This window comes from Manis javanica, chromosome 11, assembly GCF_040802235.1.
Source record: "Manis javanica isolate MJ-LG chromosome 11, MJ_LKY, whole genome shotgun sequence".
In the NCBI taxonomy this organism is placed as follows: Eukaryota; Metazoa; Chordata; class Mammalia; order Pholidota; family Manidae; genus Manis; species Manis javanica.
The window spans coordinates 108,207,641-108,219,969 of record NC_133166.1 but is presented as its reverse complement, the minus strand read 5'-3'; the positions used below and the strand labels follow the sequence as shown (position 1 = coordinate 108,219,969).

The 12,329-nt window shown below is 41.8% G+C and overlaps 1 protein-coding gene and 1 long non-coding RNA gene across 7 annotated transcripts in view; one reads left to right on the top strand and one right to left on the bottom strand.

The window, feature by feature from the left end:
* DENND1B (DENN domain containing 1B) overlaps positions 1–3,424 on the bottom strand; it is a 268,058-nt gene extending 264,634 nt beyond the window's left edge. For 2 of the 6 annotated variants that reach the window (XM_037004688.2, XM_073217219.1), the window contains exon 1: positions 3,188–3,420. In XM_037004688.2, coding sequence (XP_036860583.2) covers positions 3,188–3,243 — 56 coding nt within the window. In that variant the 5' untranslated portion in view covers positions 3,244–3,420. Of the gene's footprint in view, positions 1–3,187 lie in introns of all 6 variants that reach the window. The other 4 variants (XM_037004680.2, XM_037004682.2, XM_073217221.1 and 1 more) reach the window with 4 other exon arrangements.
* LOC140844530 (uncharacterized) overlaps positions 1–12,329 on the top strand; it is a 34,643-nt gene that overhangs the window by 1,509 nt on the left and 20,805 nt on the right. Inside the window, exon 2 of the long non-coding RNA XR_012123019.1 lies at positions 10,523–10,686. This is a non-coding gene — a long non-coding RNA (uncharacterized lncRNA). The remainder of the gene's footprint in view (positions 1–10,522; positions 10,687–12,329) is intronic.

Below are 12,329 nucleotides of genomic sequence, written 5' to 3'. Positions count from 1 at the left end.
TGAATAGCTTTCTTCTCCTTAGTTTACCTAGCATTCATATATATATCTCTTTTCCTATTACATGAAAACTTTTTAAGTCATTATGTTTCAGATTTATCTAATGTTAATTTTGAGTTTTAATCTGGTCTCAATCATTGTTAGATCAAGCCTTTAGACTATTGCATGTATTATAATTGCTGATATATTTTAATTTATGTTTGCCATCTCTGTGTGTTACCCATTTGTTTTCTTCTGATCCTGTGGGGGGTTTTTTTTCTTTAACCTTTACTTTCTTAGGGACTGATTGATTGATATTTTTTTTAATCCTTTTACTTTTCCCCCACTCTGGTTTAGAAGTTATATAGTCTTCATTTAGTGGTTATCCCAGAGATTTCAACAGGCAAATTTTAACTGATTAAATCCAGAGTTTACCAGTCCATCAACGTACTTCACTCGGGCGAGGCCCTTCAGTTTCTCGGTTCCCACATTTGTAAAATGGAAATTATTACTTGTACACCACCTTCCTAGCTGTCAAAACTACAATACATCACTAATATAGTTTTATACAATCAGTTGTTGCTTAGGTTTACCCAGAAGTTTACAACCTATTTTACTCTTCTTTCATCTTTAATCTTCCATTTATGATTACTTTCCTTTGACCTAAAACATATGCTTACAGGGACCAACATATTCTCTCATTTTTTGTTTGAATGAGAATGTATGTATTTCACCCTCATTCATGAAAAATATTGTCACTGATAAAGAATTCTAAGTCAACAATTATTTCCTTCTGTATATTTTCAATATCATTGTACTGTCTTCTAGCTTCCCTAGTCAATATCAATTTTGAAAGTAATCTTGAAATGTAATGTTTTTACTCTCTGACTACTTTTAAGATTTCTCATTTGTCTTTAGTTTGTCACTGTGAAGTATCTAGGTAAAGATTTTTTTTAATCCATCCTTTTTGGTTTCTTTGGTTTCCTTGACTCTGTACTGGTGACTTACATTAGTTACGGAAAATTCTGAACTCCATTCTTCCTCCCCTTTCCTTCTATAACTCTGATTATACATATATTCTTGTTCTACCCACCATGTCTCTTAACATTTTTTCATAGTTTCTTTTTCTTTATCTGTCTAGGCTTAATTCTGGATAATTCCATATGTATCTTCCTGTTCATTAATTCTTTCTCTGGCTTTGTCTTCTCTTTGGTTAAAGCAATTCATTTAGTCTTTGATTTGTATTATTTTTATTTATGAAGTTCTGTTTTGTTATTTTTAAATCTGCTTTCCCTTAATTCACATTTTAAGCCTCCTATTTTAATTTCTTAAGATATATTTAGCATATATATTACATTCTATTTTCAATAATTCCCATGTCTGAAGCATTTGTGGGTCTGATTCTACTATCTGATTTTTTTTCTGCTGGCTCTTACTTATGGTTCCTTGTGTTCTCCTACATTTGGCAATTTCTTTTTGTTACCTGATCCTTAGAGCTTTATATGTGGAAGTTCAGTGAGATCTGAAAGGAAGGTGAGCTCCGGGGAGAGAATATTCATTCACTGCTGGTAGATTGATGTCCGGGGGCACTACCAGCTTAAGATCCTTCCATACTAAATTCTCAGCCAGAAATCATTCAGCCCACGCCTGTGAAACCTGGCTCGTATTATGATGCTCCAGGAGGAATTTCCCCCCTTAACTCTGTTCCAGGACTTGAGACAATTTCCCCTGGATCCCTTTGGAGTGCCACATTGCAAGGGATATCCTATTAGACTTCTCACATTTGGAAGGGCCTCAAGCCCCATAAGGCTGTAATAGAAGCTCTGGTTCATCCAGCTTAAATTACCCTCAAGATGAAAGGCAGCTCTGGGGGCTACAACTTCCCTCACCTCCACTAAGTATTCCTTACTTCCCTGACTACTCTTGGACTAATAGATCTTTAATTTCAATTAATTTCAATAGAAGTTTGACTAGACAATCATGATAGCCTCATTTTGACTGTATATTGTCATGTAAAATGAACTGGTAACAACTTTTTATCCACCTAACATCCACCTTCCTCAAGCCATACTCAAATAGTCCCTGCTTATGTATCCTTATGTATCAATGATGAGGGAAACCCAAGGACCTTCAGTGAGCCAACTGTCCAGCACGCCGACATTCTGTGATGGCCACGAAGGTGAACCCTGGTCCCCAACCCTCGTCCATGCAGTGTATCCATGTGGAGATATGCCTTAGACAGAAATGAAGAGTTACCTACCCACAAGTACCTGACCTGGCAGCTCCTTCCATGTTAAGTGTGGGAAGAGGAACAATATAGTAAGTGCTAGAATGGTTTTTTTTAAATAATACCATTAATAATGCTGCAAGCTCAATATAACTTAGCTAGACTTATATGGGCTCTGAGAGTCACCAGTCTATATCAAGGTTTTGAGTTCCAAACCAATAACTTAGAAACAAACTTTCAGACAACCCACTTGTGAGTTAGAGTCGGCAAGTATCCAAGTCAGGCACCCCTAGAATCTAAATCTGTGGTGCCTCCTACTATTGTTCTCGGGTGAAATTATCAGTAGCATCCCTGCCTTCATTTATTATGGAAGGATAATCCTTTATGGAGAGTATTTAACAAGTCAAATTTCTTGAAATCCTTAAAAAACCACCTTGAAAATGTTTTAGCAGAATCTGCCTTTTAGTATCGTCTGAGATAGTATTGTTAAAAGAACATTCTCCAAGTATATTATTTTACATTTAGCAGCAATATGATGAATTTTAATCTAAAGGTAAAATTCTTCAAAATGACATATGAAACGCATTTAACGTAGACGTTAGAGGAGATTTGGGAGCAGTGTCTTTCCCGGAAAGCATCTCGGGTATCCCGGAAAGCATGCTCCCGGCCGCCCCCACACCTTGTGGCCTCTGGAGTCGGCAGCCTGTGTTTAACGGGAGAGCCAGCCCGAGGGAAAAGCCGTCTTCCAGTTTGGAGGCTGAAAGTTTCATATCATTCTTAACATCATTTTACCTCCTCTGAAAATATCCAGATATTTATAAAATTCAACTGGGAAGTGATGATATTTGTTTCTTTTGCTGCTAAGCTTTTTAAGATAGTAAAATAGTAAAATTCTCAAAAATACAACAGCAAAGAGATTCTCATTCACCCCTATACCCCCATTTTAGGTGACTTGCCCAAAACTGTAGAATCAAATTGTCTTACCTCCAACCAGCTTCTCCTAGTTCACCTTTATTTTTGGTCCTCAATCTGCCAGACATTGAGAACCTTCAGAGTCCTTGGAGTTAAGAAAATAGTATTTCAAGCAGAGTATCACCAGCAGACTAATCAGAGAAGAAAGATTTTCTTCATGGGCCCTTTGGAGAGCCTCGCTGGGTCAAGAAACAGGGCAGTGGCTGTGTAGCCCTGCGGCTCTGCATGGGCAAGAATCTAACTCCGCCCTCCAGACACCCCACATAAATGAAAACATTACCACTGCATGGCAGCTCTGCTCACACCCACCTAAGACTCTCAGGAGAGTGAGTAGTTACATCCAGTGAGCAATGACATTAGAATTCACTGTAAGGAAATATAAGAAGACAGCGTGATGTTAATAATTAGACCAAGTCAGTAACCCCAATAGGCAGTGTTAATCCTGATGTAAACAGAGAGATAACCAAAATAAATCCATTCCAAGTTCTACTTTCCTAAAATTGAAGAGAATGACTAGGCAAACACCCCATGCACTTACAACTGATCAATTCTAGGGGGAAAAGGAAAAAACACTACATGCCAGTTAATAGAACTCAGTTAAATACCAGATTAAAAAGTATAATTCCACAGCAAAATTCCTTGGAGTGATAAACAGAGATTTAAAATTCCAAAATAAAGAAAAGTTCCCCTTTCTTTATTATTGCAAACAAGGACAAGAGAAAACTAAACAATGACTTAGAGGACTCCTAGGCTTAGGGTATGGACATCATGTTATCTCTCCGCTGTTGTTTTTGATATCACAGACCCAAAACATAGGCAAGTGTCTGGAAAGACAACCTCTGCTTATCATCTGGAGCAGCAGAATGAAACTGATCAAAGTGGTTGGGTGGAAATTTGCTTCCTCTGTAAAAAGGACTGTCTTGCCTGCCTTTCTTCATTCACTGTGCACGGTTCCAGGAGTCTTCTGTCCTCTCCAGACTACTAATCAGAATACTGAATTTGGTGTGTGTGGGACGGGGCATCTGCACCATGACTTGGCCTGGCAGATTGTGACTTGGAATCCCTGCATCAGTGCACTGACTGCCCTCCTGTCTGCTGCCCAGCACTACCTGGGTCCTGCCCTTCCCTTCCTTTTGGGTTGAATTTGGATCAGACTTTAGTATGCACTGTGCACAGTAATTATACTGTGTTCTCAGTATGGTTGCTTAAGAAAACTGCCAGACAGGTGCTACTCATTCCCACTGTGATGACATAAGCCATTGATCACACCACCCATTTATTTCCTTCTATGATTTTTAACACAAACATGTTGCTCCTCCTCTTTAAATAAGCAGGCATGAATTCTTAAGTAATGTGTGCATGAATTTATGAAGAGAGGCCTAATATTAGAAGGAAGGTTTTAAATCAATTGGCCTAATATTGAGTTAGAAACAACTCACTCCAGCAAACCAGCTGGGCAAAACTACTTCCAATTTGTGAAAGTGAAAAAAACTCGACATTTGAATCACTGTGTCATTCATACATAAGGACTTCACATACTTACCAGAAAAACAAGCCTTACCACATTTGCCTGTACCCTTTTTTATAGTTGTTGTGATTTTGCCACGTGCTTTATGATCATTTTTTATTAACCAATTCTCCATAATCCAGTGATGTATATATAGATCAGTAGGTAAAACAGGTACTATGTATGATGAAGCAGGAAATGAACTCTTTAGGGACATTTTATTTCAAGAATGCCTCTGTGGAAGAATGTACTTTCCCCTGTTTGCCAGAGGCACCAGGAAATAGCCTGCAGAATAGTACTGAGCCATTTTTAGAAGTCCTTTTCTTCATAAAACACAGACGTGTCTTATCTCTCTCACTCACTTGCTCAACAAAAGTGAGTGAGCCTCAAGCAGGTCTTTAGATCAATTCAAAAGTATCATATGGCATCTCCCTTGATATGTCTAAATACCCAAATTACAAGCAGAATTAAATATTTTTGTAGTCTTTGTAGACTTTCTTTAAAGTCCTTTTTACAAATTGTAGAATAAACAAAAATATTTATACAACAAAGAATTTCTTATTTGAAACTAAAAGACTTGTTATTATTCTCTCATTTTACAGATAATAAAAACTAAGTTGAAATAAACTTTCCTAACGTAATTAGTCAACAGACAAATGGCATCTTTAGGGAAAGCCTTGGTCTGGAAATTGGATTTTATGATTCCCAAAGATGAAGAAACAAAGCTAATGTATAATTCTCCAAGAACATTCATAAAAATTGACATCAACCTTACATTATGATTCTTAATTATTTTATATTATATATATGCATGGTAGGAGTTTCCATTTAATGTATAGTTTTTAACCCATTACATTAAAACTACATTTCGGAAAAAAATTATGTGGTAGGACTTTTTCACACAAGGTGGGGGCCTAGAGAAAGATAAAACAATGCTGATGAAGATAAGGTGTCTGCAGTCAGGCTACACACATAAGGAATAAATGTGAGAAACAGCTTCCTGGATAGATTTGACTTGGCAATTGTTTTGTTATGGGCTCCGTCCCTTGCCCCCTGAACCTACATTCACATCGTATCTTCTCGTCTGCACATGTGCTTTCTACTCCAGGTTGCTGCCTCCGACTCCAGGCTATGCTGTCTCCTGCTGTACAGTCACCATTTTCCTGTGCAGACCTACCCTCTTCCTTTGAATGAGCAAACCCTTCAAAGATGCGTCCTATTGTTTTAAAGTATCTTGCACGTTTCCTGCATGCCTCCACGTTGAGAACTCGATGTCTTGGCTTCCATACTGACTTAGGTGGAATACCTGGCGCATGTTCTCTAGCTGGTTGTAAAGGCTAGTACGACTGTTTAGTGAAGATCAGTTTCTTTGACTAATATTTTTTCACTAGAGACCACATACCATTCCTGCCCTCATAGGGCCTAAGTCTTGTTAATAGAGAATAAACATATAAGTATGTAAATACTAATATCTTTAATAATGAGTGTTAAAAAGAAAATAAACACAGTGAGATAGAGTGATGGGTGGAGTTTAGCTAGGATCCACAAGGCAGTCCAGGGTGGGGACGTTTGAACTGTAGCTACAGTGGGAAGTCCACAGCTGTATGGAGAGCCAGGGAGTCTTCCTAAACAGGAGAATAAGTCATGCAAAGTCCCTGAGGCTGGAAGAAGCTTGGCACATTTAAGGAAAGCTAAGGTGGCTGGCAGAAGTGTAGGAGGTAAACTTAGAAAGATAGGCAGGGGCCAGATTGAGGGTGTTTGCAAACCATAGCAAAGACTATGTATTTTATTCTCCTTGCTGTGGGAAAATAAGCATGGGAGCAAAGAAGGGACTTAAGGAAGGTGTTCATAAGGCAGCTGCTGTGACCCAGGAGACAAATGGTGGCAGTGCAGAAGCATCACAGTTGTGGAAACAATAAGAAATTGTCAGGTTTCAAATGCATGTGGCCATTAGCTTTATGGTCATTTGGTGAGGGACAGAGGGAAGGACAAATGTTAGGGTGAAGAGGGAGCTGATCTGCATTGACCATTAAAGGGTGCATGGAGGTGGCCATCAGACTCCCAGGTGGAGATGGCACCTCGGCAGTTGAGGCCTGGAGGAGCGAGTCTATCAGCTGTACCCTGTGAACCTTACCATCACCATCACGACACCCAGGCAGCAACGAAGGCTGTGGCAGCATGCTCTCAGCCCACCTGTGAGTAGACATGACTGGCATGCCGGGAGCCCCATGATGAACTTCAGGCCCAGGTCGTCAGCTTCATAATCTTCGGCCTTTAATAACTCATTGCCCTGGAAGACTCTACGCAGAAGTGAAAAATAGAGTCCTGTTATTTTGGTAATGTGTACCAAAAAGTCTAAACCATGAGAAAAGCGTGCATAAATGGAACCAGAGGAGAGCTGTATCCTTACACTCACCAGGGAGGCATTAAGTTGTCACATTCTGTGTCACTGGTTCAGGAGCCCTGCAGGAGGAGCCTGGGAGCTCAGTGAGGCCAGGACAGCATCTGCAGAACTGCTGTAATGACGAGTAAGAGCAACTCACCACTAACTCAGCTGAAGGCCCATGAGCACTCCGGTGGGCATCTCTGTCTCACCTGAGGGTTTCAGCCCCAGGCAAGTTCACTCTGGATTCGGTGGGACCAAGAAGTGACAACGGAATGGTTTTGGGGTGAAAGGTCTTGTACCAAGCTTCATTCTCGTGATGACAGGTTGCATGTTAGAATCCTGTCTCCTCCAGGGAATTCTGAATGCAGCAAGCCAAGTGCCACCTCTGAGCCTCTCCACAGCCTTACAATCCCAGAACCCCAAGCAGAGCTCTTTATACAGAGTCAGTAATAGCTCACTGCCCACATGTGTGCAATTCTGCTCCTGCGAGCACTGCACACGCTCAGTGGACAAGCAGACCAGGGCCAGGTGAGGATCCTGGCCGTGGAATGTCCATTTTCCCTGCAGTGCCCCACTGTAATGGATGTCCCTGTTTACAAATAATTCCTGCAGAAAGCCTACAGTAGATTAGAACTCAAGCTCTGTTGATTCAATTTGCCCTCGGCTATCCAATCAGACTGGGATATGTGTGAATTAATGTGTTAGGACTGAAACTTCTTGGGCTGAGGTTCTCCATTTAGTTTGCAAGCCTAGAATCAAGTTTAAAGGGTAAGTTGCAAACAGTATTAATTGTTACCAAATATTAAGGCTTACATAGATGAGGCTCAAGTCACCTATGAAAGAGGGTAGTGATATTTCAATGCCAACATCACCTTTTACTGAAGGAATTCAAAGTGTTAAAATAAAGTAATTTAAAATGATGAAGTGTCAAAAACTCTCCACTGACAAGTCCAACTATTTCCATGATTATCACACACATTGTGCCACAGTGCCGGCCCTGGGACCACCTCTCAACAAATGCCATCACATGAATTCAGTTTTATCCCCACTGGAACTTACTCACTCTGGAATCTAGGTATACATAAACCTGGCCCTTTTAGGCCCAATCACTGGTCTCCTGAATTTCCCTGAACAGCCAGAATGCATCAGCCAGGAAGTTTGTAAAGGAAGATTATGATAAAGATGTGACTGTCATGAGAGAGCAGGAGTGGCTGTTTGCATATCTAATATCATGTGCATCACTGTCCTACTGACACCATCAAGTACACTGCAAGAAGATTGTGAGTTTGAGACACATGTAGAGAAAATCCAAGAACACCTCTTGTGATCCAAGCTCCATTTTCAATGATTTATCGGATTTTTTTTCTTTTCATAGAGAAATCTAGTAAGAGTTGGTGTCCATTTACTGCTGTGCCCAGTGTAATTTTCAGTAATGCTTCCTTTTGCTCCAAAAAGCCACAAGTTATGGCAGCCTATTACTTGAACTGAGAAAGGGAAAGAAGGAAAGAGGAAAAATATGTGCCAAGGAATCACGACATACGTTGGATATGCTTTTTCACTTCATCTTCATAGTCACTGAGGCCATTTTCCTCCCTCTCTTACAGACTGGATTCAGAAAGATAAGTTTCCCACAGCCACACAAATGGGCTTCAAACTCACATCTTTCTGGATGCTAAGCTATCAAAGGACAGGATTTTACTAGGTGCGGCACAGCTAGACTAAATAAGTCAAATTTGTAGCAAAAATTAAGAAATAGATTCCCTAAATTCCTAAAAACTTGCCAGCACTCTAACTATCCTAACCATTTTTTAAACAGGAATCCCCAGCAGCTCAGCTCCTTCCTCTGAGGTCCTTTAATCATCCAGTTAAAGTCTCTGCAGCAGCCCTGGCAGGCACAAAACATTAGGACGCAAACCCGACAATAGTGCCGCTGTCCGTGTCCCGAGGCAGCCCTTCTCCTCAAGAAACGCTGGCCTGGTACCTACAACCTGGTACTCACTTGAGTCCCACCTTTGGCTTAACTTGGGATGTAAGCAGGTGTCAGCCTCATTTTCCCTCCAGCTTTTATGGCCGTGTTCCTGCTTCTCTGTCCCATCTGGAAGACTCCATCTCCCTCCTACCTGTCCTTCAAGGTCAAGTCCAGCTCAAGTCCTGCCTCCTCAGAAAATCCCCCCCACTGGGTTTGGTCCACAATAATGTCTTTCCTTGGTGTTTCCACGGCACTTTGAGCCAATATCCAGCTGTTTACTATTTAACTGCTTTTTGCTTTTTTTACATATAGTAATTTAAGCTCTTCCAACTATAAATACCTTAAGGGCAGGAAGTATGGGTTCTACTTTGTGTGTGTGTGTGTGTGTCCCCTCTGTAATACCCCCATGTAATTTGGGGGCCATTTAGTATTCAATAAGTATTTACTGATTAGTAGATGATGGCATGACCACAGGTAAAAAAGGGAAGAATGATAAACTGCATATTATTGTCAGTCTAGAAGTCTTAAGCTCTGGATTTTACTACTTTCAGGGTGGGTTCATCTATAAAACTTTGTTTCTGTAAGATCCTCATAGAGAAAAGATATTTGGCTCAATATATAAAATTATGCTAGAAAGAATAAAAAGCTAAAGGAGGAAATGAAAAATAATTTAACATTAATATTAACTGAATAATAATTTTCCTATGAAAAGAAAGTTTAAACAGCTGAGAATATGAGTGCTTGATGAGTCACTTTATTACTCCAGTATTCTGAGGAAGGAAAGGGGAGAAGGGCTCCCCTCAGCAGGTAATAGATTTTCCCCCAGGGGTGTCAGATGAACCAGCCTCATCTAATGGAAGATCCTGTGCTTCCCAGACTCTCCTGTTTCTGTTCTCCCCCAGATTTTACCAAACCTGTTTGCTGATTTCTTCACTCATCTGTTCAACAAATATTTTGAGTGCTTATTCTAGCTTCTCGTATGTAAAGGCCACGGTGACCAGACTGCCCAGAGGTAGTGTTTGGTCGTAGAGAACAGTCACGTTTATTTGAAAAGTAGCTTGTCTGCATTGCCATAAGCAGCGGGTGCACCGTGAGCCTCTCGGGCAGGGCGTGGGGCGGAGGCAGAGCTGTCCGAGGCCTCCTCCCGTCCCGCGGGCATTACCCCACCGCGCCCTGCGGCCCACTGGCCCCTCACAAGGCGTTCATGAAGTTCGGTGTCAGAACTCACAGCAGCTTTTCCTTCATGGTTTCCTGTGGACAATCATGAGTTTAGGATCGAGTAGTTTAGCCCTGATGTTTAAGATTTCACTAAAGTGGCACATTTCTGCACATAACTTTGACCAATATGACCAACAGCAGTTTGGGCCTTGACATAGACGTGATTTGTTCTTAAGGCACAAAAACGCCAGTCCTCCTGGTGCCAACTAGTGTGCTACCGAAGCACCTCCTCGTCAGCATTTCACTATGTAGGGCCTTCTTTTGCAGCTACATCTGAGTCTGTGCTGCCCCTGTGGCCCAACAAGAAGGCCCAGGAGCCCCCACCTCTTGCCAGGCCAGCCCCGCTGCTGACACACTTCCAGCGCCCCTGCGGCCTGCAGAGCTTCACACCAACGCTCAAAGCCCTTGTGCACCGACAGCTCCTGTGTAAGGTCAGTGGAGTATCTGCTCACAAATGGGCAGGATGAATACAGTCTCTTAACCCATCACCCATCAGGTTACCATGCAAAAACTGTGTATCAGACATCTGGTGTTTTCCTGTCAATGTTTCTTTAATAAACCACCACCTGAAAAGCTGAAAAGCAGTATTTCTATTGGGGCCTGAACTCACCATTTTCAGACTGAAAATTACCAATTTTAATGCTACCCTTTTTGCTCTTAGATGATTTGTTAGGGCTTAATAATCACCAGATATTTTTGAGGAAATTTTTTGAAATTAACACTTAAAAAAAAACTGTGATACTGAATTGAGCCTAGAAAAATAACATGAAATAGTTTTTAAGGCACAGGCATTTTAAGGCATATTTTAAATACAGAAATAGTATTTAATGATTTAAATAACTTGTAAGCTCACAGCAATTTTACCATTGTTTTATTTTAAGCTGCCCAACCTTACCTTCCCATGACCCTGTGTTACATGCTCACAATCCATAAATATGTTTGCTTCATTATCATCATGGTAAAACCTCAAGCTACACCACATGATTGATGTGGGTCAGTGAGTGTCCAGCCTCCCCTCTGAGCCTCTAAGCAGACAGTGAACATGGAAATAGGGGGAAAACTTCCTCATTGGAATAGGACACATTCTCAAGAAGAGAGACATCTCGGCCTTGTAGTCCTGCCACGTCAGTGAGTCTCACGCTGCCAAGTGGCCGGAGATTCACACGCCAGCAGGTAGAACCCCTCACCCATGAACCCAGCAGCACAAACAGGGAAGGAAACAAAACCACTCCCCTTAGCACCTTGGCCCCAAAGGCACACGGCTCAGGTTGTTTTAAAACTTGTGTTTTTATGTTTTGACATTATACATCCTGTCTGGAAGGTTAGGTGTAATCATAGCTGTACCAAAATCACAGAACAACAGGGGACCCCTGCTGCATGATAAGGGAAAGGGGAGTAGCCAGCAAGGAGGGAGTCATATAGGTTCAGTGGTTGGAGAAGGGCCAGTTTGGTGAGAAAGATGAAGATCATCACAAGGGGGGACACAGGGGAAGAGGGGCCCTGAGCTCATCCTACTCCCGTCCTTAGTCCTTACGTCTCCCACTGCAGCTTCCTTGGCTCGGAGCCAACAGAAGCCAGCCGGCCTGAGAGCTGGGCTGGGGCAGCCTGTCCGCGCCCGTCTCCCAAGGCCGATAGCAGAGCAAACTGTGGAGGAGGGATCTGGAGGGACCGGCGGAAGGCACGCAGCCCTTCCACCCATTTGTTATCAGTCATACCCAACTGTCTCTCATCCTTTTGAAGAAGACAAGCTATAAATCCTAAAATCTAAACTGAGTAGGAGCCACGCACTTACTCATTTACCTTCATCCTTTCCACTCATCACCAAGGCAGCCCCCAGGGAAAGCATTTAGAGGCAAAAAGGCTTGTTGGCATGCGTGATCATATGTCTCTTCAGGCCCGACCTGCCCTTCCCATTTCTGTGTCCTCATGCCCCATACACTGCATTTGAATCAAAGAATATCAAACATGCCATCCTCCGCTGATGCTTAATTTCCCCACCTCTGGGCCTTCTTGGGTAACAGTTAACTAACACTGGGTCATACTGTGTCACCAGGCTGGTCACCAGCTCTTAGTG